The 23,662-nt window shown below is 56.1% G+C and overlaps 10 protein-coding genes across 10 annotated transcripts; 6 read left to right on the forward strand and 4 right to left on the reverse strand.

Moving 5' to 3' along the window:
• Positions 1-1,520: 1,520 nt before the first annotated feature.
• BKA78DRAFT_252360 (GNS1/SUR4 family-domain-containing protein) lies at positions 1,521-3,479 on the reverse strand (the record flags this gene model as incomplete). Its single annotated transcript, XM_066884727.1, has 2 exons — positions 1,521-2,609; positions 2,664-3,479. 2 exons carry the CDS (start codon positions 3,477-3,479, stop codon positions 1,521-1,523), a joined length of 1,905 nt encoding a protein of 634 aa, XP_066743802.1.
• A 567-nt stretch (positions 3,480-4,046) lies between these two features.
• On the reverse strand, positions 4,047-5,551 carry BKA78DRAFT_372078 (uncharacterized protein; the record flags this gene model as incomplete). The annotated part of the gene is made up of 2 exons (XM_066892721.1): positions 4,047-5,384; positions 5,450-5,551. The coding sequence occupies 2 exons, from the start codon at positions 5,549-5,551 to the stop codon at positions 4,224-4,226; spliced, it is 1,263 nt and encodes a 420-aa protein (XP_066743803.1). The 3' UTR covers positions 4,047-4,223.
• A 116-nt stretch (positions 5,552-5,667) lies between these two features.
• Positions 5,668-6,914, reverse strand: BKA78DRAFT_344709 (anaphase-promoting complex, subunit 10-domain-containing protein). Its single transcript, XM_066890468.1, has 2 exons — positions 6,693-6,914; positions 5,668-6,494 (listed from the first exon to the last, which is right to left on the reverse strand). The coding sequence occupies exons 1-2, from the start codon at positions 6,868-6,870 to the stop codon at positions 5,827-5,829; spliced, it is 846 nt and encodes a 281-aa protein (XP_066743804.1). The 5' UTR covers positions 6,871-6,914; the 3' UTR covers positions 5,668-5,826.
• A 622-nt stretch (positions 6,915-7,536) lies between these two features.
• On the forward strand, positions 7,537-9,610 carry BKA78DRAFT_372082 (uncharacterized protein). The gene is made up of 5 exons (XM_066892722.1): positions 7,537-8,126; positions 8,177-8,269; positions 8,339-8,721; positions 8,770-8,837; positions 8,884-9,610. The coding sequence occupies exons 1-5, from the start codon at positions 7,956-7,958 to the stop codon at positions 9,504-9,506; spliced, it is 1,338 nt and encodes a 445-aa protein (XP_066743805.1). The 5' UTR covers positions 7,537-7,955; the 3' UTR covers positions 9,507-9,610.
• Positions 9,611-11,174: 1,564 nt separating this feature from the next.
• BKA78DRAFT_353958 (uncharacterized protein) lies at positions 11,175-13,743 on the forward strand (the record flags this gene model as incomplete). Its single annotated transcript, XM_066891641.1, has 2 exons — positions 11,175-13,589; positions 13,645-13,743. 2 exons carry the CDS (start codon positions 11,175-11,177, stop codon positions 13,741-13,743), a joined length of 2,514 nt encoding a protein of 837 aa, XP_066743806.1.
• Positions 13,744-15,070: 1,327 nt separating this feature from the next.
• On the forward strand, positions 15,071-16,063 carry BKA78DRAFT_353959 (uncharacterized protein; the record flags this gene model as incomplete). Its single annotated transcript, XM_066891642.1, has 3 exons — positions 15,071-15,274; positions 15,432-15,721; positions 15,880-16,063. 3 exons carry the CDS (start codon positions 15,071-15,073, stop codon positions 16,061-16,063), a joined length of 678 nt encoding a protein of 225 aa, XP_066743807.1.
• A 916-nt stretch (positions 16,064-16,979) lies between these two features.
• BKA78DRAFT_353960 (histidine phosphatase superfamily) lies at positions 16,980-18,604 on the reverse strand (the record flags this gene model as incomplete). Its single annotated transcript, XM_066891643.1, has 4 exons — positions 16,980-17,865; positions 17,915-18,342; positions 18,403-18,510; positions 18,590-18,604. 4 exons carry the CDS (start codon positions 18,602-18,604, stop codon positions 16,980-16,982), a joined length of 1,437 nt encoding a protein of 478 aa, XP_066743808.1.
• Positions 18,605-19,026: 422 nt separating this feature from the next.
• Positions 19,027-19,620, forward strand: BKA78DRAFT_353961 (uncharacterized protein; the record flags this gene model as incomplete). The annotated part of the gene is made up of 1 exon (XM_066891644.1): positions 19,027-19,620. One exon carries the CDS (start codon positions 19,027-19,029, stop codon positions 19,618-19,620), a length of 594 nt encoding a protein of 197 aa, XP_066743809.1.
• Positions 19,621-19,654: 34 nt separating this feature from the next.
• BKA78DRAFT_157257 (uncharacterized protein) lies at positions 19,655-20,554 on the forward strand. Its single transcript, XM_066883039.1, has one exon. The coding sequence runs from the start codon at positions 19,931-19,933 to the stop codon at positions 20,465-20,467; it is 537 nt and encodes a 178-aa protein (XP_066743810.1). The 5' UTR covers positions 19,655-19,930; the 3' UTR covers positions 20,468-20,554.
• Positions 20,555-21,436: 882 nt separating this feature from the next.
• Positions 21,437-23,573, forward strand: BKA78DRAFT_252015 (kinase-like domain-containing protein; the record flags this gene model as incomplete). Its single annotated transcript, XM_066884698.1, has 2 exons — positions 21,437-21,504; positions 21,551-23,573. 2 exons carry the CDS (start codon positions 21,437-21,439, stop codon positions 23,571-23,573), a joined length of 2,091 nt encoding a protein of 696 aa, XP_066743811.1.
• Between the last annotated feature and the right edge of the window lie 89 nt (positions 23,574-23,662).

Raw genomic sequence — 23,662 nt, forward strand, 5'->3', positions numbered from 1 at the left:
GAGGAGGGAGAGGGAGGATGAATAAATAGGTCGGGTGGACGTACCTAGCTGATGACCAAATCAAATCAAATCAAATCACACAAAAGGCGCTGGTCCAGGTCGCTGTGCTGCCGCCATGCCACCACACACGTATATAACCACATACCATCAGCCAGTCAACTAGCCAGCCTTCAAACCAGTCAAATCAAATCAAGGCACCCAAAGGACCAAATGCGTACATACCTTCAAGTCATGACTAAACCAAAAGTACCTACCTACCTCCTCTCTACCTAGCCTACCTAGTATATGAAAATTGGAGAGAAAGAACTTGAGAAGCGTGAGTGAGTGAGTGAAATAAAAACGAGAAAATAAAACTAAAACCCTCGGCCAGCAGCAGCAGCATAGGCATAATGGACGACATACACTAGATAACATGGAATAAGCCGCATGTATATAGCGCATGCGTGCGTGCAAGTGTTGAGCAGAGAGCCAACTGTGGAGCGCAATGTGGAGCAGAGCAGAATAGACCTAACCAAGCCACTCACTCACTCACTCAGCTGGCACAGCCCGGGGGTTAATAATTGGCTCTTATGCGTAGCCCTGCCCTAATAGACAAACGTACGTGTAGGTGGTGTAGTGTATCCATGCTATTATAGGCTCGAGACGAGAATTGAGACGATGAGATGGAAAGATAATCATAATCAAGCTAGGGAAGGAGGGATAAATAGCATATAAGAAGGGTTATAAATAAGGGGAAAGAGAAATCCAAGGGATTAAACCTGACAGTATACATATCCTTACCTCACTCAGCCTTAATGTTAACGATTATAGCTAGATCTAAACTATAGCGAGCAGCGAAGAACTATTATTAGTAGCGAGGCGGGAGGGAGGGCTAGAGAGGCGTCTGAATAATGGGATGGAATAAATGGCAGGAAAGAGAGGGAGGAGGTAGGAGGTGTAGAATGTAGAATGTGTAGGGACAGACAGGGGGGTTTTTTTTTAGTGAGGGATGATGATGTGGTCGTTTTGTTGGATTGCATGGATTGGATTTGATTCATTAGATTGATTTATTGGAAACCTTTGATTGCTTGATACAGAGTAGCAGTAGCAGTAGTAGTAGTAGGAGGAGGTATAAAGAGTCAAGGAAAAAAGACACCCACGACCACAACCACACCACAACCACAACAACACTTCATCACCTACATACCCACTCAAGCTCGCCCGCTCTCATCCATGCATGCCCCCCTCCCTCCCTGCCGCGCGCGTTTTTCTTCATATCCCTCCCTCCCTCGCTTGTTGTTTTGCTTCGCACGCTTCGCCCGCTTCGCTCTAGTCGTCATCATGTATGATGGTTGGATGCAAACACCACCACCGGCCGCTGCTTACTTGACGTGATGACCCGCCCCCCTTTCCTCCCTGCGCCGTCATTTCTAGTCCGCCCTTCCGTTTCCCCTCTCTGTTCTTCTCGCTCGTCGCTCGTCATGGACGCTGTCTTGCTTGCGTCGTCTTGCATTTAATGCCTGCCAGCCTGCGCCGCCTCCTCAGTGCTTAACCATGTCGGCGTAGCTAGCCGGGGCGCCGTTGGCGTGATGGACACCATTACCGTTGCCATTGGCGATGCCATTGCCATTAGCAAAGCCACTCCCATTCGCTCCGCCATTCATCTCCACCCCCTCCATCTGATCGCCACTATCCCCATCCCCACTAACACTGGTGCCATCCTCCACCGCAACATCTTCATCGCTCGCCGCGGCCACAACGCCCATGTCGGCGGCGCGCTGCTGCAGGTAGGCGAGGGCGCGGCGGGCGGCGCGTCTTGCTGCGCGCGAGCACGTGGCGACGCCCGCTTCGACGTCCTTGACCGCCAGCTTGAGCAGCAGCTCCGGCGCGTTGTGGTCGTCGATCAGGTACTGCAGGCGCTTGAGGTCCTTTTGGAGCTGTTCGGGCATGCGCGCCCACTCGGCTTCTTCGATGGTTTGGCCGAAGCCTTCGATGTAGGTGCGCGTTTGCTTTTTGGCGTCGGCGGCGGCGGCCACGGCCGTGGGGAGGGTTTTTTGTTTGCTGCTGCTGGTGGGCTTGTTGCTGCGCTTGATGTAGGAGTGGAAGAAGAAGCGCGTGAATAGCATCGTCAGCGGCATCAGGTAGATGACGTTGAGCCAGATGGCAAACGACTGGCCCGTCGTGTCGATGCAGTTGACCTTTACATACTCGGTGCGCCACTTGGTCTCCTCAATCGCCTCGACAGCACCTCGAACAGAAGCAGAGCCCGCCCCTCCACCGGCAGCATTGCCCGGCTCATCCGCAACGTTTCCCGCAAGCCCTTCCTCGCCGGCGGCGCGCAGCAGGATTTTCTTGAACGTCGACCAGGTGGGCCCGCCGCTGCCCATCATGGCTGCGCTGCTTGCCGCGGCTGCGGCGGTCGATGCCTCCGAGACCAGCGACTCGACGGCCGACGATGCCTTGTGGATGATGGTAAAGGGCGTCGAGACGGGGATGGTGTAGGCGACAAAGAGGTGCGAAATGGCAAAAGTTGCACCAATCAGGAACTGCGCTATCTGCATGCTCGTCAGGGTTCGCTTGAGACCCTGGGGCACGCGCACGCCAAGGGCCGAGAGCGTGTAGTAAGTGTACTGCACCAAACAACTTAGTATTACAAGAATAGCATCACACAGTGGCAAACTCACCATGAGCGCGTGGATGCCGGAATTGATGTACACAAACATCCAAATGGGGGGCGACATGAAGCGGATGCCGGCCCACATGCACAGCATGGCGCCGGCATGGTGGTACGTCTGCAGCGTGGAGCTGCGCTTACCCTTTGCCAGGATGATGGCGGTATCGAGCACCTCGTAAAACTTGGACAGGTAAAACCACCAGCCCCAAAAGGCGAGGCCCTCGTTCCAAAGCCTGCCCACGTCGGTCGCGTCCGGCGCGCCGCCGGGCCCCAGGTGCAGCGCCGCGTTCTTGAGCTCCCACGCGTTGAGCGTGCTGTTGAACGTTGCCGCGTCGCCCAACCCCCGCGGTCCGCTCATCTTGCAGTACGCGTCGACCGTCTCCACCACGGCCGGCTGCAGGCCGCCCTGGAACGAGCCCTCGTGCAAATAGCCCGTCAACATGTGCAGCAGACCGCCTGGCGTCGTGCGCCGCAGAGCCCCGAGCATGGCCAGATTCGTCACGGCCGAGTAGACGGCCAAGAATATGTTGTGCGCCAAGACGAAGAGATAAAAGGCCCTGGTCTTGCTTATCCGCCATGGTTTGTTGCCGCGCTTGCGATTGACGGCGTTGAGCACGGTGACGGTCACGGCGTATATCGAGGCCACTGCTAAGGGGACCTTGTAAGAGAGGGCCTGGGTATAAGTGTCGGCGTCAATGGTAAATGGTGCTCTCCCAAACAGGCTGCCATCGGCGGGAGGAGGGGCCAAGGCCGGGGGAGCCCAGTCTGGAGGAAACTTGAAGAGGCCCCGATCAGGGAATTGGAGATGGAATTCGGGACCAGACATGGTGGCAGCACGCGCCTTGGTACAAGGGACGGGAGGGCGAGGTGAGAGGAGCGGAAGGGTTGCGCGCCGGGGGTTCAAGAGGATTCCATGCAGGATCGAGGGAGAGCTTGAGCTTGGACAGGACTCGAGTGGGGCGAGGACGAGGACCGGTGACGAACTTGAGCTGGCAGCAGAGTGGAGAGGGCACACGCGACCAGACAATGAAAGCTGGTGGCCAGGCCGAGGACAAAGAAGAAGAGGAACAAAAAGAAGTTGATGCAGTGAAAAATGGCGGGCGCAACGGAAAATGATCAACATGACGTTAGCGACGCTGCACCCCAACACTTTTCCCGCACCGGACCGCTCCTGGCCCTGTGGCCCCCTTGACTTCCCGCGGCTCCTCACATGCATCCATGACAACCCCAAACAACCATCTCTAAAAACCCCAGTCCGTCGCTGTCATGGTCAGCTCACCACCGCCATCATCTCTACACCACGTCTTGCCGCTTCACCCCAAGCTTTTTGCTCGTCCGCTCGTCCGTTCGTATTGCTCGGCTATCCCAAGCCTGCTCTTGTCCTCCCGTCCTTTCGCCTCGGCAACTTGGGACACCATGATAGGTCCAACCGATTCTCATAGCGTCGACGCGACGCCATATACTTTGCGCCCAACAATTTCACTGCATAATCTCCAGGCTCCCGAGATTTGCGTCGGCCCAATTGCCAATCGCAATCAACTCGCACGTAGCACTTGTGCGCGCAGTCGATTTAAGGTTGCCCTGGCCGTGGTTTGCTAGCTAACGGCAATGGCGGGGGACCCCCCGATCCGCCCAAATCCTTCCTCTTTGGAGGTGGCGGCGGCGGTGGCTTCTTGCCCAAGGCCCCGGTTGCTGCTGGAGGCGCGCTCGCTGGCGGTGGTGTGGCGCTGCCAGACGCAGCCCCGTTGACTCGGTCCAAAACACCGTACTTTTGGTTGAGCCCGTTGGCCGTCTGCACCCCAGCGGCAACCTGTTCCCCATGCCTCTGCCGAAAATTGTTTGCAGTCGACGCCGCGCTGCGCATGTCGTTGAACGAGACTGACGACGGGTCTTTGTGAAAGGACTTGGCCGTGTTGAATGCCGACTGCTTTTGCGCAAACGTCGTGCCTTGAGCGGGAGCATTCTCGGGGGAGCTGCTCGACCCTAACCGCATGCTCGAAAACCGTGACCCCAGCCCCGACAGCTGGCCTGACGAAGACGTAGCTGGCGCATTTTGCGGGGGTGGACTGGCGCGCGCAGGAACCGGGGGAGAAGCTGTCCGACCAATGTTGAAACCTGGAACGGATACTCCCGCCTTACCCAGCCGGTTTATTGCTCCAGTATTCAAAACACCACTGTCTGTGCTCGCAGGCGGCGTATTGACGCTTTCTTGATATGTAGGCGGGGGAGCGGGAGCGTAAAGATCAGGATGAGAGTTTTGCCTTGGCGGCAATCGAGGCGGAAGTCTCGGCTTGGCACCACCTGCTGCTGGTGGAGGCAAGGCAGGCCGTGAGCTTGGAGGAGGACTAGAGGTATTCGTTGGCGTCGACGTGCCAGAGCCGGGCCTTCTGACGGGAGGTGGAGGGAGATGCGACGTTGACAGGCCGGTGGTGTTGACACGATACGGGCCTGTCGGAGGCCTCGCGGCCTCTTCCTCTGCTCTTTGGGCTGCTTCTCTCTGCCTCTCGCGCTCTTGCGAGGCTTCTATCTCGGCCTGTGACAAAGGGGCGCCCAAGCCGCTGCGAACAGGCGCAACGGCGTTGGTCGAACCACCTGCCCCATTCCCGTGGTATGCCGAGTGTTTTGGCGGAGGCGCAAACGATGCCGGATCTCTCAGAGACGATAGAGGACGAGACTGGTGGTTTCGAGATTGTTCGTAGGGGTCGCTGCTCTTGCCTCCGATGAGACCTTTCTGTAGCAGGAGCGCCGTTAGTGGGACATGTTGGAAACGTCATGGCGTCAGCTTGGGGCGCTCACAGCTCGGTCACGAATGCCTTGGGGTTTGTCGGACGAGTAGGAGGGTCGGCTGTCTTTGCCAGGGTGCCACCCATTCTTTGCGATGTTTGTGAATTTGTCCATGGTGTCTTGACGAGGAGTGAGATGACAAGGTTGGCCCGCATCAATTGTGCGAAGCCGCATCCAAGAGGACGGGCCGGGCGGGGCAGGGATACGAGTCAGGGCGTTCCGCGGCACATGAAAGACTGACTTGTGCTGATGGTTTCGATTTATATCTATTTTCTACACTCCAGAATTTTGACGGCTCGTTATGGTGCTTGTTGCTGGGTCTAGTCGCATGATTGAAGCCGACAACCGCGTGGTGATGGACTAGCGCGCTGCTGGACAATGCTGGATCGTCATCTCAACTCTGGCTCTGGAAAGCCCAAGTCGTGAATGATTTTGGCCCTCTTTTTCGAACCAACCCCCGAAATGGCAGCAGCATTTGCTGCAGACATCTTCTTCTCCCGGCTCATCTTGTCCTTTGCAAATATCTGCAAGCCTCGAAGATGGGTGTCTTTGCCGTTTTGGTGGTTCTCGAGAATCCTGACTTGAACAAGCATTGCGCGCAAGACTGGCAGCCGCTTCTTGTGCCGTGGGCCTTCTTCGCCCTCGTCGCCGTCGACTTGGTCGTCCGAGTCCTCTGATGCAGAGCCCTCTACCGCACCAACGCCCTCAAAATCGACATTCACCCAGCCCCTGGGTTCGGCAAGAGACATGACTGCCCATTCTTGCAAGTCCATTTCGCCCATGCCGGCGAGAAAAGCAAGCTTGGTGGGCGTGTAACTCTCGTCTTGATCAAAGTCGAGATAGAGACGCATTGCAGCGATTTCGACCACTTTGAAAAAATGAATGTTCAGGTGGTGGGGTTGAGGACCGTCAGACTGCCAAAAGCTCGCAGTCGAAGGCGACCGTAGTTGAGGGACACCGCAGCCTGGCTTGCTACTTGATACGGTCCATGATGCAAGTGATGAGATTTCCTTGACGTTGGGTGGCAGAGGAGGCGTGCTCTCTCGGCCGGGCGAATCTGGACTCTGATTAGTTTTGAATTGACTCGAGAGATGGTGGTGGGAAATGTGTCAGATTGACCTGGTGTTTATTCAAAGATTGATGAATGTGACCAAAATAAAGACTCCACACGCGGATATGGGAACAGACCCTGGAGAGGCAGGGGTAATAAGAGAAGTGGAGCAACAATCGAACGACCAGTCGTATCTTGTCTTACCTGGAGCTTCGTCGTCCATGTCGTCTCCGTCGGCCTCATCAGCATCGGCATCAACCATGAGCTCTTCCAGCTCAGTTCCGGGCTCGCCTGTGCTTGCATCGTCCATGTCTGATGGCGGGTCCAGGTAGCTATCGGGCTCAGGCTGGGCCTGGACGTGTCGACGGGCGGCTTGCGGCATCTTCTTTGGGCACCTTGGCAAGCACAGCCGGTGGAATCATTGTGATGGTGGTGTTTTGTTTTGACAGTCGCGTCCTCGTCCCAACGGCCCGCCAAGCGCGTCCACCCGTCCCCAGCCAGCACCCTCGCACTCCGAACCCACACCTCCACAACTGCATCGCTTCATTGAAAAAGTAATCATCACGAACCTCGCGCCGAACGAAACATTGCCCTGCGACCTCTGCAAATCCTTAGGTCGGCTTCTCCCGCAAGTGGCAAGCTTGCGTCGCGGCCCCAACGACAAAGCAATTTCGCTATGGATCTCGACGGCTCACCGCCAGTCATGGCAGACGTCAAAAACCGCAATATGTTGGTGGTAGACGCTGGCAGCCGATGATTGCACAACGAGTGAGACCTCAACGGCGTCTAATTTTGCCTGCAAATGCCACATGGGCATGCACTGCATCACCAGGAACGAGATCCAAGACGAGATACACTCGTCATCTGCTTCCGACAGTGGCTCCAGGCGTGATCGATACATCAATATGAGCTGTGCGCATTGCATGCTGCACTCGAATCCTTGTTCGCCTCGTTCTTTTTCCCGACACCCACATCGCCGGTTACACTGCCTTCACAGACAGCCCAAAGACGTTATCATGTCCGTGATTGCTCTGCAAGGAGCCATGCACAAGACAAAAATCTGCGCAAGATGGGGTCGCTTTCTCCCATAATCATCACCAAGATCCGCCTTTGTTTCTCTTCTCGGTCAGGCTGAGAAACCCACCTCTTCGGAACGCCCTGTCCCTGATGCTTCCCCGGCTTGCGTAGAGCCCGCGACCATGTTCCTGTTAAGACCTGACCACCCGCATGTAGGCCGCGGGTTTAACCCATCTCACGAACTGGCTGCTGCTGCCGAATGCTTTTTTCCTGCTTCGTGTAAAGACTTGCGCAAACATCGTCATTCAAGCATTTGATTCGTCCTTGTACCTACACTGATCGACTACCACCAGCCAGACAAAATCGTCCCCATGTCGCGATAGCCAGAGTCTTGGAGAGTGTTCTTCCAACGGCTCACAATACCTTTTGCTAGAAAGGTCTCTCTTCAACATGACCACTTTCCACCCTCTCTCCGAAACCACATCAAAGGCTCCGGCAGAATTGTCAGTCTGTATAGTATTCTTGGTCCTCACTTACATTTCTGTTGGAGCAAGATGTTGGGTCAGATTGTTCATGATCAGAAGCTTCGGCTGGGATGATGCTTTGATGTGCATATCGCTGGTAAGATTCTATTTCTGCTACTCCTCTCAAGTCACTGACTTTTCCAACAGGTCCTCTTTACTGTATATTGTACGAGCATCATTGTCATTGCGTACGACTACGGAGGTGGGACGCATACTGCAGTCATCGGCCAGGCTATGCATGTATGTGCTATTGAACATCCTCCAAGGGCATGAAAGAGTTGGCACCGTTACTGACGATTGCATCAATAGTGGGTTCTCGTAAATGAAACCATCTACGTTGTTACTGCCATGACTGCCAAGCTCTCTCTCGGCGTCTTTTTCCTCCGCATCCTCATCCGGCCATGGCAAAGATGCTTCGTCTACGCAGTCATGGTCCTCATAACCTTTTTGAGCGTATTCTTCTTCTTCAACCTGATCTTTCTATGCGGCAACCCAAAGGACTACCTTGTTCGATATGTCGCGGACAAATGCGCACCTCGTGATGTGCAACGCGGAGTGGCCTATCTCTCTGCCGCAGTTGGCGCCTTCACGGACTGGGTCTACGCCCTTTTGCCGCTACAGATTGTTCTCCAGGCCAACATGAATAGGCGAGGCAAGATTTCAGTACTCCTGATCTTGTCATTGGGCACAATGTAAGTGAATCATTCTTGTTCAGGTCAACTTTTTTGACATGTCTCCAGAGGAAGTGTGTGCTCTACCGTACGGCTCAAGTACATCGACGGCCTGATTAGTCCAACCGACTTTTTCTGTAAGTTGCTTAGCCCGCTTCGTCGGTCTTGACTGATTCGCGCCAGGGAACGCAACCATGATTGCCATTTGGTCCATAACCGAATGCGGTGCAGGAATTACCGCAGGCTCGCTTGCTACTCTTCGTCCTCTCTTCAAATCTTGGTTCTCGGCAGTCAGAACATTTACTCAAAGCTCGTCGAGCGGCTCTCGAAACTGGGGCTCGACCATTATGAAGAAATTCTCAAAGAACTCTCTCAACCAAACAAGCGACCTTGCCCGGAACAATAACGGCCAGCCGGCACCGACATGGCAGCTTGGATCTCAAGACCGCTCTCAAGGATCCTCCAAGACACGTAGCAGACAGGGCAGCAAGCAAGAGGGAGACGACTTGGAAATGAGCACTATGCCTCGAAAGCCATCGACGGCGCAGATGAGGACGCCACAGGCTCTAAGCGCGTGCGACACTTCAGGCCTCATCTCCATTACCGAAAGCCTCGAGCGCGATAGCCAGTGGTACCCGGCGCGGACTCGTTCAAACGAACAATCTCGGAGGCCTTCAAGAGCAGATTCACAAGACGGCCCACAGTTGGATCTAGAGCTGGGCGACCAGTTTGATGTTGGACGGAGGAGCTCCTGCACAATCGACCGGGAGCAAATTGGAGACATCATCCACGCGATCACGCGGTGAGCCTCCGCAGCGATCACTTTGTCCAACAAGCCAGGCACATTGCGCGTCAACGCCACTATTGGCTCAGTCACACTGAAACGGATTGTCGCGGTGTACAAAAGCTAGAATCTGGACCTTTGCTCGCGGCCAGGATGGCTCGAGGCAAGCTTGGCCCTGCGCTTCGGATGAAGCCCAATCCGAGCGAGTCGACGACAAGCTCCTGACGAATCTATGGCCCTGGGGCGCGGGTATCTCGGGCGCTTCCAAGGCGCGGCAGATATGCAGGTCGATGGATTGGGAAGCACTCATATGGCCACAAAAGCAATACATCTCTTCCAAGACCAATCCCAATCAAGACCCAGGCCACGCGACTACTCGTTCCACCCGCATTTTCCGACGAGGGGAACCGCCCATTTTGAGAGCTTCCATGCACCGACTCCGGACACTGCATTAGCCCGACCGCTGCCACGGGGCGGGGTGAGGCTGGGAAGGAAAGAAACATGACGCAGAGCACTGTTCGAGTGCATGTTTGGAATGGAAAAAGAAGTTTGCTTTCGAGTCTGTTCAACGCAAAAGGCTTAACGAATTGCAATTTCCTGTCTGCTCCTGTCTGGGCGGGATGTTTCCTTGCCACTATCGGTGTCGATTGATTCATGGATGCCTTTTCACGAACCAGCTGAGTGGATGCAGCGACACAATAAGTTGCTGATGTCTGCTAAACATCTTGGCGCCCAGCTTGAAACAAGCAAACGATCGACGTGCCAGAACTGGACCTGCCCGAAACAAGTAATCAAGATGGCCCGGTTCGGCTGCCAAGCTGAGTCTTGTTTGGCTCCGCACTGTACCTCCCACGTGTCTACCAGTTCTGGGCTTCATGATCCATTGTATGTCCAGGTAAACCATTTGATGTCGGTACAAGAACGCGAAGTGGACGATGCAGAGGTGTCACTTTACGCGCTTCCTACGCCTTTTCTGAAGTCGTCTTGACTGCTTGCGATTTGGATTGTTGCTGCGTTGCGAGCCAGATCAAATCGGACATCCTCAGCCAAAAGGGCAAAAAAGCATCGTGGTTGGTTTCTCCTCGCGCACTTGGGTTCAGCTCATTCCAGTGGAAAACTCCGAACCCGGAGCCTCACGGCCAGACGCCCACATCGCGACCGAACGCACCACATTCTTTTCTGAGAATTTTCTGAGCCCACCTTTGGCCGTTTCCGACCCTCCTTTTTCGCGTTCTGCTTTCGATGGTAAGAGAACGAAGACGAGTCCGCGGGATCTGGACCAAGGGTTTGTTTCTTATGTTTCTTATCTCGTCCGTTATTCTTCTCCTTCACCACTGCAAATACAATGTGGCGACTTCGACCTTTGGACGTGTTTTGAGTGGAATGGAGTGCTCCTCGCTCGCTCGACTCGAAAGTCCTACCCAGGGAGAGTCGAGGTCCGAAAATTTCCGAAACAGGCTTAAGCCATGTCTGTCCCAGACCCCTGGATACGGACAGCATACCAGCATCTCGTAGATCCGGATCGCAGAATCTCACTATCATGAGGCTGGGGCATAGGTACGGCCGTGCAGGTTCAAGAAGACGGTGCTGCCGTCCCTCGATCAACCACCCACTGGGACTGTCTGTCACACCTCGAGCTGTCGGTGCGGCCAATATCGAATCGAATTGACGCGACAACAGCGCGCAAGCAATGACTCTCAAGTTCTCTTCCAAGTTTCGACATGGCCGGGGTGGCCGCAGCCATCGGTTCGACAAGCTGGAGGATGCAAATGCCTCCGAGTCTGCATGCGCTGCTGCCGCCGCACCTCCTCTCGACTCGTTCAATGCTACCGCAAATCTTCCTCCGGCCACGACTCCGGATCCTCATGACAGCAGGTCACGCGCAGCAAGCCGAACGAGTGCCGCTCGCCGCTCAGTGGCCGGCTATCAAAACTTGACCTTTTCGGACGTCCAGCAGCTCACCAATGTCTTGTCGCACGCGCCTTCTCCTGCCATTTCCTGGCAGTCGCCGATGTGGGCGACATATGCCCGCTTCACACGGCAGCAGATCGAGGAGTTACCGGCCCACCTGCGCTGCAAATCCAACTCGCCCTTTTCGTCACGCTTCTGGATGAGCGGCGCCTCCAAATCGAGCAATCAAGACTCCTCTGACGGCTGTCTCTGCAAGCTACACTCGCAGCTCAACGTCGACCTCGTGCGGAGCATCTTCGCGTTCTTGCAAAGGGAGATTGAAGATCACATTCCGGCGATCCTCGACCCTTTGTCTGATGCTGGGAGACTTACCCGGCAACATGAAGAAGTCATGAATGCCCTCTCGACCGTGCCTGCATTGTGGGCGGCAGCGTCGTCGTGTCCCGAGCGGACGCAGCAAGAGACGGCGGCGGCGGCGGCCACAGCAAGCGGAGCCGACGGTCCATTCCGCGATATACGGCGCCGTCTTGGTGGGAGACGAGACTCGATGATTTCGCCCAACGGTAGTGGTGGCACACCGCGAATGTACTCGGTGGCGTCATCGCTGCAATCCACACTGTCGCTGTCGACGTCGGCCTCCATGTCCAAGCTCTTGTCCATGTCCACCAACACCGCGGCGGCGCCTCCAACGGCCCAGCAGCAGCAGTTCCACAGGCGCTCCTGTCTCGCTTGCGCCGTTGCGCAGATTGGCAGCTCGCCTGCCATCATCTTTGCCCTGCGCGTCGGCATCCTCGCCAGGAGCCAGACAGAACCCAACCGCCGCGGTGTGCGCATCACGTTTGTCGAGTGCTGGATGGAACACTTGTACTCGGCCTCTGAGGACGGGGCGGACCGCGTCGCGCGCGTCATGCGAGAGAGCTTCGAGCTGGGCATGCAACTCAGAGGGCTGTACAGGCGGCTGAGCATCGAAAGGGAGCGGCTCCGCATCGACGACAGCGAGGATCCCGTCGACATGACGATTCGCGAGTGGAACGACAACAAGGCGGCGTCGAGAAAGGGGGCGGCTGCCGCTCCTACATCCACCACGACGACGGGCTTCTGGGTTGATCTGGGACACAAGGCAAACCACGCATGGCCGTTCAAGACGCGAGGCCGGGGGTCCAATCTCTCCATGTTCGACCTGGCAAGATCGCATTCGACGACCCAGAAGCAGCAGCAGCGGGGGCCGCCACCAAACAAGACGGCTGCTCCTCGCACTCGCAACTCAAACTACTCCATGTTCGACCTCGCCCGGTCCCACTCGACGACTGCCAACAACAACAACAACAACAACAACGGCCCCTCCTTGTCCAAGCACTCGTCAACCAGCCGCCTGCGCGCCATCCGCGCCTACAGCAGCAGCCACCTCAAGCCGCGGCCCAAGACGAGCTACACGCTGGCGAGCCGCTCGCGAAGCGTGAGTTCACATCATCAGGGGCGTGATGGCGAAGGCGAAGGCGAAGGCGACCGTCTGCTCCACGCCATCCGCCCCAAGACGAGCTTCTTCCACGGCAGCGTGTCGTTGACGCCACGCCCGTCTCTGCGCTCCCTCAGCCGCCGCAAGTCCTCGCACCACACGCTCAAACCGCGTGACAGCGCTGCTGCTGCTACTCTCCTCGTGTGCCCTCCCTCTCCACCTCGCGGCGCCACGACGACGTCTCCTGGCCCGGCCGTCATGGGAGAGTCTGACCACCGCTCGTCCAAGGCCACGCAGACGTCGCCGCACATGTCGGCGTCCTACTCGCACCCCGTCACTGTCCCCTCTTCGTCATCCATTCCAAAACCCACCTTCGGCAACAAACCCGCCGCCGCAACCGCCTCGCACATCGAAAAACTCCTCCCACCCCTCCCGCCACAGCATCGCGCGCGCAAACGGCGGCACCTCAGCCTGCCGGACGCGCTGACCACCATGGCCGCATCCCCCTCCTCTTCGTCCCACCACCATCACCACCACCAACAACAACCCCAACAATACCACTACAAGCATACTCATCCCCACCGCCGCCTCCATCGCCAGCGCGGCGTCGCCAATCTCCTGGCCGACGGCGCAGATGACGCGTTTACGCATCCGCAGATGCACGTGCACCCGGCGCTGCGGACGTCGCGGACGATGGTGTTTTGCATTGATAGCGCTTCTCATGGTGGACTGGGAGCGGTTGATGGGGGCGTGAGGGAGAGGGAGGGGGCTGGGGAAAGAAAGGGGGAAGTAGGGGAGTGCCGGTGGTAGCGGCAGTGTCACCGCCAACACCTCCACCAAAATCCGCATCTGCAACCACGTCGACAATGTCAACGCTGCAAGGCGGCAGTAATGGCAGCAGTAAACCAGACGCCAACCTCGGCCTCAACCTCAACCTCAGCCTCTTTCCACGGACGACGAGCCTCCAGCGCACCAACACCAATAACCACGCTCACAGTCAGAAACAACGCCCACAACAGCACGTCCCCCACCAGCAGACGGGTGGAGGGGGAGGAGTAGTGGGCAAAGGGGAGGAGGAAGGCGAGGCGGTCAACGACAAACAGAAAGAGAACCAGAACGAGAATGAGGCGTGGGGATGTGCGCTGATGAAGGAAATGGGGATATAGTGTCTATCTCTACTCTCTTTTTATATCGATTTTGCCTTTTGGCCCTCCGCGCTTTTTGTACACTTTTGCTGGTGGTGTGGGTGAAGACAGACAGACAGACAGACAGACGGACCTGTTCAGGGATGGTGTATGTCTATGTAGATAGGTACGGTTGGACGCCAAAGATTTGGGCAGAATAAGGTGAATGAACACCTTCAATATTAGACCTTTGAATGAATCTTTTCTCTTCCATCTCCTCATTTTGGGGGCCTTGGTGACTAGCAGCCCGACCGCCTCTCCCTGGACAAGATGCACACATCCGCCATCTCAAATCCCGCGATCAGTTTGGACTCAGGCTGCACAACGACACCGGCAGGTTCTGTCACATAGGCAATGAGCGGCCTGGACCATGCTATTTTCAGTCAAAATTACACGCTGCTTTCGTTCATGAACTTTTGGGGAACAGGACGGAAGTTGCAAGACGCACGTATAGCTACAAACGACACAATAGCTCACTGTATTTGCTCTCAAAATCGGTCCAGAGTGGACATGTTTCAATCCAGCTGTTTCTTAGACAAACGGCCTGATATGGGCGAGTCTTGGATGGATGCGAATTCAGAACCCAACACTTCACCCCCCCCCCCTCTGCACCTTGTTTACTTGCACACACCTCTAATTCACAATCCTAACTACCATCGTGGCCGTTTGTTCAGGGCGCCATTACGGCACCAAGGATGATAGCGAATAGACGCAAGAAAGGACAGCTCTACGCGCCAACTAGCACTCTCTGTGCTGTTCAGACAACACCACCCGAATTGCTGTCCTACAAACAATTCCAGTTCAGCATCCGCTCTACAAAAGCCGTTGCTTGCGATCAACTTCCCATCCTCTTTCGCCTTCTCTTCACCCACTCATTCCCCGCTTCAACAACAACAATTCTCAACCCAAATCTGAATCCAAATCTCTGCTTCTTGTAACGCACCCACCCATTCGCTCCGTTCCACTCAGCCAACCAACTCTTTCGCAAACGAACCGATTCCCTCATCTTTGAAAGCAGAGACGACGCGCTGCATCATGTCTCCGCTCCCCTTTTTTCTCGTCTTCTTGGTCGCATTCTTGACCGCTCCGACACTGCTCTTCGCCGCTGCGGTTCCGGGCATGGCCCCTGAACTGCGGCAGCGCGACGGCGGCGATGGCCAGCAGACGGCAGCGCAGGGCCTCGCGGCGCCGTTTGCGGAGGAGGAGGTGAATCGGACGGCCGCAGATGCGGAGAAGGGGGTAGGTGCTGTGCTGTTTCGAGTTGTCAATGGAATCTCTTGTCTCCTCTCCTCTCTTCTCCTCTCCACTCCGCTCCGCCCCTATCCAACCACCATACAGTCAGTAGTCAGCCCATCAACACACCACAAACTAACCACCCCATGCACCAACGCCGCAGGTCTACTTCTGCACCTCGGCCTTCTGGAACGCGGATGCCAGCGGCGGCGACGCCGCGTGCTTCTACGACGTCGTCTCTTCTCCCTCGTCTTCTGGCACCGCCGGCAATGACGACGAAAACGACAACGACGCCGCCGCCGCAACCACAGCAGCCGGGACCGTGGCCGTGAGCGACCCCTGCGTTCGTCTGCGCAGCACCACGGCCGCCGCCCAGGGCAAGCCGCGGACCAGCTGGTACCGCAACGTCGGCAGCTTCGCGCCCGACGGCGGCGTCGCCTGCGTCGTATATGAGTGAGTCGTTTGCCCCTTCTTCTCCCTAGCCCATCTATCCATCCATTCATTCATCCCATCCACACCTCTTTCCAAACAGCCAGTTACACCCTCCCCCTTTGCTGTTCTTGTCGTGCCGTCTTCTTCCCATCCTTGCTGACCCCATATCCTACATACAGCGCCGACGACTGCACCGGCGCCTCCCTCCGCATCACCGCCCCGGGCTTCGCCGACCTCGGCGTCGTCGGCTGGGCGCGGCGCATCGCGAGCTACGCGTGCGTCGTCGCGTCGTCTTCCGACACCTCGACGTCGTCGGGAGGAAGCTGGTTCGGCAACGGCAACGGCGGCGGTGGAGGACAGTAGATCCTCCAGACGGGAATTGAGAGGGCGGCCGAGTCTCTGGTCGTTGGCTGGAGACGACGTTCGCTCCCTCTTTCTGTTTGTTGCTGGTTGTGGTGCTCAACAATTGTCTTTCTTGTTGGTTTGTTGTCCACCCTGTTCGTTCCCCACCCCCTTTTATCTTCTGGGTCCTGTTGGACGACTTTATGGTTCGGTCATGTGCTGGTAGAGGTTGTTGTTGGTCTGGTCACCGTCCCGATGGATGAGGTTGACCAACTGGCCAACTGACTGACGACCCACACCAGCGAGTGTTTATGATTCGGTCATTGTTGATAGTGTAGCGCCACAGCAGTGCCCGCGGCGACGGGTGCTGCCATAATGAATGATTTGCTTGGGTCATGCCTGATCTTTTTGCTTCAAGCAGAGTGAGTGCATTTGAAAGCGGCCGCCGGTTGGAAAGATGAATCGTCCAAACGATGATGACTGATGAAATCTGACGAAATCTGGGTCTGCCCACAGGCACAAAAGTAGCAGTGTGTACGACAGTCTGTATCTTGTCAGCAGTGACGCCAAATCAAAACTTCATCAGGAGAGCAGGTCCAGACGCAAACCGAAAACGTGGGGTCATCAATTCGTCCCTAACCACCCATATCCATATCAATCCCTGGGAATCATGCAGCCCTTTTACAAAAGAAGGCCTGTCCGTACCTGTACCTGTATAAACCGAAACCCAACAAAAAAAGACATACCTAGACCCTAAAGCACCCGGAAAAATGCCAAGAAAAGAAACTGGAATGAAAAGATCCGCCATCATGGACAGTCCCTGTCATGACAGACGTCCGTCCTTTTTTCCCAACCTAACCCCGTTCAGCCTTTCCGTACGCCAAACGAGTCCCCAAAAGCACGCGCACCCTCTCCTTCTATCCGTCTGCTGAATCGCTCAGTAAACCTCGCTGAAGCTTTTGCGACTCCGGTCCTTTGCCCTTTGTATCTTCAACTCCAACTCCTCTTTTGTTGTGGGTTCGCCGCCGCTCAGGCGAGCTTCCTCGTCGTCACCGTCATTGTCCGCGTCGCTGCACTCGGCACAGTGATCCCCGTCTCCGAGGGCGTCGGCCCGCGCACCGCTACCCATGCCGCTCTCTTCTTTCCAGCTTCGCTCCGTCGTGTTCCGCCGTCTTGACTTTGATCGTTCCTTTTCGCAGCCATTCTTAGGTGCTGAGAAGTAGTCGCTGTCTTCTGAGAATCCCTCGGCCGGAGTGCCCGCTCCAGAGCGAGACCCACCAAAATCACGACCGGGGTGTAGACGACCATGTACTTCGGGACTCGAATGCTCGTGGTTGTTGTCGGCGTCGGATGAGGGCGGCGTGCCGTCTACGTCTGAAGTGTCGCCGCTGCCAGGGGTGTCCCCATTTTCGCGAGGGATTGTCTTGGTGCGCACGGTGTTGTTTGTAGCTTGGCTGCCAACAGGGTTGTCAGGCTGTTCCGGGGTCGGTACTACGGCGGGAGGTAGGGTAAGAATATCGACGGTGTTTTGGCGCCGTGCTCGTCGAGGGAAGCTGATTTTGTCGTGGTTGCAGCCGTCGACACAACCACCCCAGCGACGTGCTGGTATCGACGGGGATTCGGTATACGGCGGTGGTGGTCCGGTATCCTTGTTCGCGCCGTTTTTGCCCTGTAGCGAAGCGGCGCGTCGTTTGAGGTCGGACCAGGTGCGTAGTTGATTCTGGAGAATGTATTTGCCATTGTCCAGGTTTTGCTTCATGAGTATAAACTCGCAGTGGTTGATGTTGCGCAAGTCTTCAAAGTACTCGACTGACCAGTGGTACCTATGGACACATGAGCTCGTGTTGCTAATATGACTCCCAGGATGCTCACCATTTCATAAGAAATACTCTTGTCATCAAGCCATGTGTGACCAAGACGCAGACGCTGGGAAAGTCTCCCTCGCCAAACAGCCGCCACAGGCTTTCGTTAAAGCCACTCACCCTATCATAAGCGTCTGCCGCACTCTCGCCGTTTGGTATACGGTAGAAAAAGTGTCCATAGTCGGCGCGCTCCTGCCACATGCGCTCCATTTCGGCAGAGCATGGCTGAAAGTTGCCAAAGTCTTGTTCGCGCAGTCGAGGTTCCTCAAAGACCTTGATTTGGCTACGAGGAAAGGGAGAGGGAGTCGGGGTGTCGGCAGTCAAGGTGCGAAGGATGCCTTCGGTGGTCTCACGAGTGCGACGGTATGGCGAGGTGAAGAACTGGAGCGTGTCGTCGGGTTTGAGCATCGACCGCAGACGGCGGCCGGCGTCCTCTGCCTGTTGGAGGGGTTAGTTGCGAGGTGTGACTGTTGGCGTATCGCTTGTGGTGAAGCAGACCTGTTGCCATCCATCTGGGGTGAGCTTCACGCGGTGGTCTGGTACAAACTGGTGTATGTCGCGGTTCTTGTTACCCTCGCTCTGGGCGTGACGTATCAAAATGATCATCTGCAGGGAAGGAGTGGGTTAGTACACAGGAAATTCTGCAGCGGACGGAAGAGGTGCGGGCGGGATGGGATTTGCTCACCCGTGGCTTTCCCATGGTGGTTGGAGTGTGGAGTGCGTGGAGATGGAGAGTGTGTAGGGGAGACGAGGGGAGGAAGGAGTAGATCTCCCAAAAGATTGTTGGGATGTCGGCAACTGAGCATGAGGTGAAGGTCAGGCCAGGCACGTTGTACTCCCTCCGTACCTGCAGCCCAAGACTCCGGCACCCACCCTCACCCACGCGCCGACAACCCTCCGCCACCTTGCAACCGCCACTCCTCGCCCATCAATTATCACATCACAAATCCACCGCCGCTCCAGACTTTCTTCCTCGCCCCTCCGCTTCATTCCGACTCCTCGTCTCGTCAGCCATTTTCTCCACGCCTCCATTCGCCGCCCCACCCGTGCACACCCGCGCCTCCAAACGAAACCAAACCATCGTCGACTCGTCGCCGCAAAGTTTGACCAAGCGCCGCTACCATGTCCGAGCCCATTCCCGAATCCATCCCAACCAGCGCAGACCCGCGCACCCATCGCCCGACCAAGAAACGAGCCCTCTCGCCAGCTTCGGCACAAGCAAATCAACTTCAAGCGCTTTTCAAAAATGTCGACAAGGAAATCGCGCTCCCCTCTGGTCCAAAGTCCAAGAAGCTCGCACCCCCGCCTGAAATTGTTGCAAATGTGCAGGGTTCTTCAGCGGGAGCCGGCTCAGGCGAGTTTCACGTCTACAAGGCATCGCGGAGGCGCGAGTACGAGCGATTGCGTACTATGGACGAGGAAAAGCGCAAGGAGGATGACGAGAAAGAATTCGCTCAAAAGCGTGAAGAGATGAAGCGCAAGGACGAAGCCAAGACGAGCAAGAACAAGGCCAGGCGCGAAAAAGCAAAGGCACGGAAACAGAAGCAAAAGGACGAGACTGGCAAAGATGCTGGAGAGAGTGACGCTGCTCCTGGCGGAAACAAGCTGGGACCAAACATGAACGCCTTGAAGAGAAGCCGCGAAGAGGACGAACAGAACGATGAGGGGCAAACCGGCAATCCGGATGAGATTGGTATCGTCATCCACGACGACTGAGAATCAGACTGCACGTCAACCTGTGATTCGACAATGCTGCGCTCAAGAGCTGAAAAAGCATTGCATGAAAATTTCCACGTCGAAGACGCATGAGGAGCAGTCGTGGCGCCAGAATTTTGAACTCCAGGTCGACCTCGCCGAAACATTCAATTACCGGATCGTGTGAATCAACACGCAGAGCTGGCGTCCAGGTCCCGTCAAATGCATGCTGTGCCATGATTGAGCCGGATCTGCCGTGACTCCTCGGACAGCATCTGAGACCCCGCTTTGATGGACATCCACCCGTTCAGACGAATCGTGGCAATCAACCATGGGCTCATGCCAGACCTTGCGCATACTTAGACCCATCCATTACAACATGCCGGTGTTGCTAAATGGCGAGTCTAGTGGTCGCAAGAGGATCTCCCAAGGCACAGGATACCAAGCCGGTAGCGTGGCATTTCCAAGAGCTGTTGTGTTAGATGGGACAACAGGTCCAAACGCATGGCACGAGCCGAGAACGTCGACTGACTGCATTTGGCTCTGGACTTTTCTTTTGACGTCTGTTGCTCATTTCTACTTGTTTCTCAGAGATATCCCTGCGCGTCTGCAATTGAATCTGTTGCTCATGTCCACCAAATCATGCGTGCTTCTGCTCTATTGGTTCTTTTCAAAGACATGCGTTAGGTGCCTTGCAATTTCCAGGCAAAAAAACTTGACCTACCATCCTTGCTCTCGACAACTCCCCAGGAACACACAATATATTGGCCGAATCAAGGATGCGCATCTCGGGAAAATCCACGGACGAGGCTGGGCTTTCCTGGCATGCCGTTTGGTCAACGGCGCGTGTTTACGAGGACCAGCATGAACGGACGGACCAGCCGAACCCCATCAGTGCGCGCAGCACGTGGGTGATCCACTGACGGACCTGAGCTTTGACCGAGGCGCTCGTACTGACACGAGACACGATGCCAAACTGGAATCGCGGCGAGCAAAATGGTGTCGCGGGTACGACCGAGGCCTTGGCCGTCATTGCACAATTCAACATTCGGAAATTTTGTCAGCCTGGTGGAAGCTGATGCAAGCTTTGGCTGAACCGTGTTGCACAACAGGACGGCCGCCAGTTGAAGGATTCTTGGAGGATGAAGAGTGAGCATTTCGAGATGTGTTTCCGAGACAGGTAGGTGTCATGATAACAGTAGGGCGACGGAAGCAGGGGTTGCGCCGCGGCCCCCGGTGGTTTTTCCGCAACAGCATACAAAATGTTCCACCTCGACGGTGCAGCCGATAGCCAGCATTGAAGATGAAGATCAACATGGCGATAGAGAATCATCGTCTTTGACTCCCATGTGGCGTACCCCTGCAGCCATCAACCTGTTGGGTCCAAGTTCAACGACCAAGAGAGGGCCAAGCAGCATGCGGTGAAGAGCGAACCCCATCGCGCGCGCGGTCCTGAGTCGTGCCATTGGACGATGACTGCGCAACGCAGGCCATAACAAGTTGGGAGCAGCGAGGCGTTTTTGCTGCTGCGGCGGCTTATCAAAAGCGAAAGCGGCGGCTACCTAGCTTGAGGTTGGACGAGCAAGCATCCGCGTGATATGAGCAGCAGCCCCTGCGGCGGACCCGACCACCCACGATTCCACTCGCGTCCGTCCGCATTTTCGTACGCCTGCAGTCTGCGCAATATAATCCTGTACATCCTCGCCTCCTCTGCTGCTCTTCTGCCAAGTTGCTGCTCGCTCACGTACATCATTGCCCCACGCCAGATCCGCATAAATGCATACTACCGTCCTCCAGCACCTCTCTTCTGCCCCGACTCCGCCTCCACATCCGTGCCATGGGCTCACGATCTCTGAACCACATTGTTACCCAAAATTCAATAGCATTTAACGCGCTCATTTACGGGTAAGTTGCCTCTTTGCACACTCACATCTTTTGCTAACGTAGTAAGGTACGCGGGACACTCATTAGTAACTCCACACGCCCCGCTTTGCCAAATCTGGTGGACCCAGGAGCACATTGATGCGAAAGTCACCGAAGAATTCGTCGCGTCGCGCCTGCGCTACGAATTCAAGCAAAAGCTCATCAGACCCTTGGCTTTTGGCGATGGTCTAACCGATGATACCTACTTGGACTGGATACTGGAAAAGGCCAAAAGATTTTTCCTGATACTCTGCGAGATTGGAGTTCCAGAGCAGATATTTCGTATCATCGACGACTCCTGGGATGACGAAGAGCTGCCTTTGGCACTTGACGCGGTTGACCGACTGGGATTATCCAACAAAGGCGACGACACGCTGAACAGGAAATTCTACAACACGCAATTTACCTTTCTCCTCCGAGAGCTTCAACAAGGTGCTCATGTCGACTACGGCGAAAACGAGGCGATACCACTCGAATACGTGCACGCATTCCCAGCTGCCCAAAGCCTCCAGCACTGGTCGAGGGTACATTTGCCAAAAAACGCAAATAAAAAGTACGTACGCAGACGGATTCCACTCGGCATTGAAGGCAATGGTACGTCAGAGGCAGACTTTCGGAAGGATGTCAAAATTGCGCAAGCATTGAAGCATGACCACATCGCTCCAATATGGGCATCCTACACGTCAAAAGGGGTTGGCTTTATCCTCTCGTCGTTCGTGGGGCATCATACCTTGAGGACGTTTATCGACCATAGGACTGCACCGCAATACATGAGGCTGTCGAAAAGGGCCCGCCAAACCCTAGTGTTGGACTGGATGCATTGTCTAATCGACACCGTGGCCACTCTTCATGCGTCAGGTCTGATTCACGGCGATATTCGACCATCCAACATACTCATCGACCACGAAAACAACATTGCCTTTAGCGATATTGGCTCCCTTCAAAGCTTCCAACGGGACAAGAGGAACTCTTCCGAAGAAGTCTACAATTATGCCGCCCCCGAATCACATGAGTTCGTCTTTGCACGTCTCTTTAGTCCCGTATCAAGTCCCAAGGAGTCTCGGCGTTCGTCGGTGGACAGCTCAATATCTTCCTTGACCTCAGAATCCGGGCGCTCAAGAGTCAGGCAAAAGCTGGGGCCGAGAAGCACTTCATTCTCCGGCAGGACACCTCTCGACTTTTCAAAACTTTCAAAGACCAAGACGTCCGATGAGGACGTAGCCTCCTGGGGCAGCACGGAGGGCGACATCTTCTCCCTTGGCTGCGTATTCCTCGACATGCTCACGTTTATGATGCGCAAGAAGCCGGGCGATTTTGTCAAGCATCGCACGACCAAGCAAAAGGGGGCGCCAGCCAACAAGAGCAGCTCCCGCACCGACTCATCGTTCCACATCAACCTGGCCAAGCTCGACGGCTGGATGGAGCTTCTGGATCGTCTCGCCTTTGAGCAAGAAGATCGCCACTTTCGCGCCGTCGGCCCCTTGCTCCAGCTCGTCCGCGACATGCTACGCCGCGAGCCCAGCGGGCGTCCTAACGCCTACGCCGTCGCTGGCCGCCTCCGCGATATCCTGCTCGACAGCGCCGCCCTCGACTTTCTACACTGCGAAGTGCGACCGCTGCGTCTACGCATGGAGGAGATACATCCGGGACGACCGTGGACGGCACCACACATGTCGGCGCCGCGGAGTCCGCTCCCGCCGCCCGTCCAACTGCCACCGGACCTCAAGCCCATTCCCGAAGACGCAACTGCCGATGAGGATCGCGTGCGTGGCGAGCTCAAAAGGGACTCCCAACACCAACAGCATGGCGGCGTCAGCGACCTGGACTTTGCGTCGTTGCCAGCAGAGCTGTCGTCGGCCGCTACGCTGCGGTACTCGATGGCCGACTCGATGATGAGCGAGTCGACGTTTGTTGGGTCGATGAGCCCGCCGCGCCCCAAATCGGTGCGCTCCCTCAAGTCGGTATGGGGACACAGCCTTGCGACGCTTCCAGGTGGTGGGCGATGGAGCTCGTTCAAGGCCGCTGGCCGCTTCGTGAGGGACGTGACGTGAACGGCGGTTTACCTGTGTACGATCTTTCTCGATCGACCGTCTGCCCTTTTTGCCGTCTTGTCGGACGCGGTACGGTACGATCCGCTGGA

This window comes from Phyllosticta capitalensis (assembly GCF_038381095.1).
Source record: "Phyllosticta capitalensis strain CBS 128856 chromosome Unknown BKA78scaffold_6, whole genome shotgun sequence".
NCBI lineage: Eukaryota > Fungi > Ascomycota > Dothideomycetes > Botryosphaeriales > Phyllostictaceae > Phyllosticta > Phyllosticta capitalensis.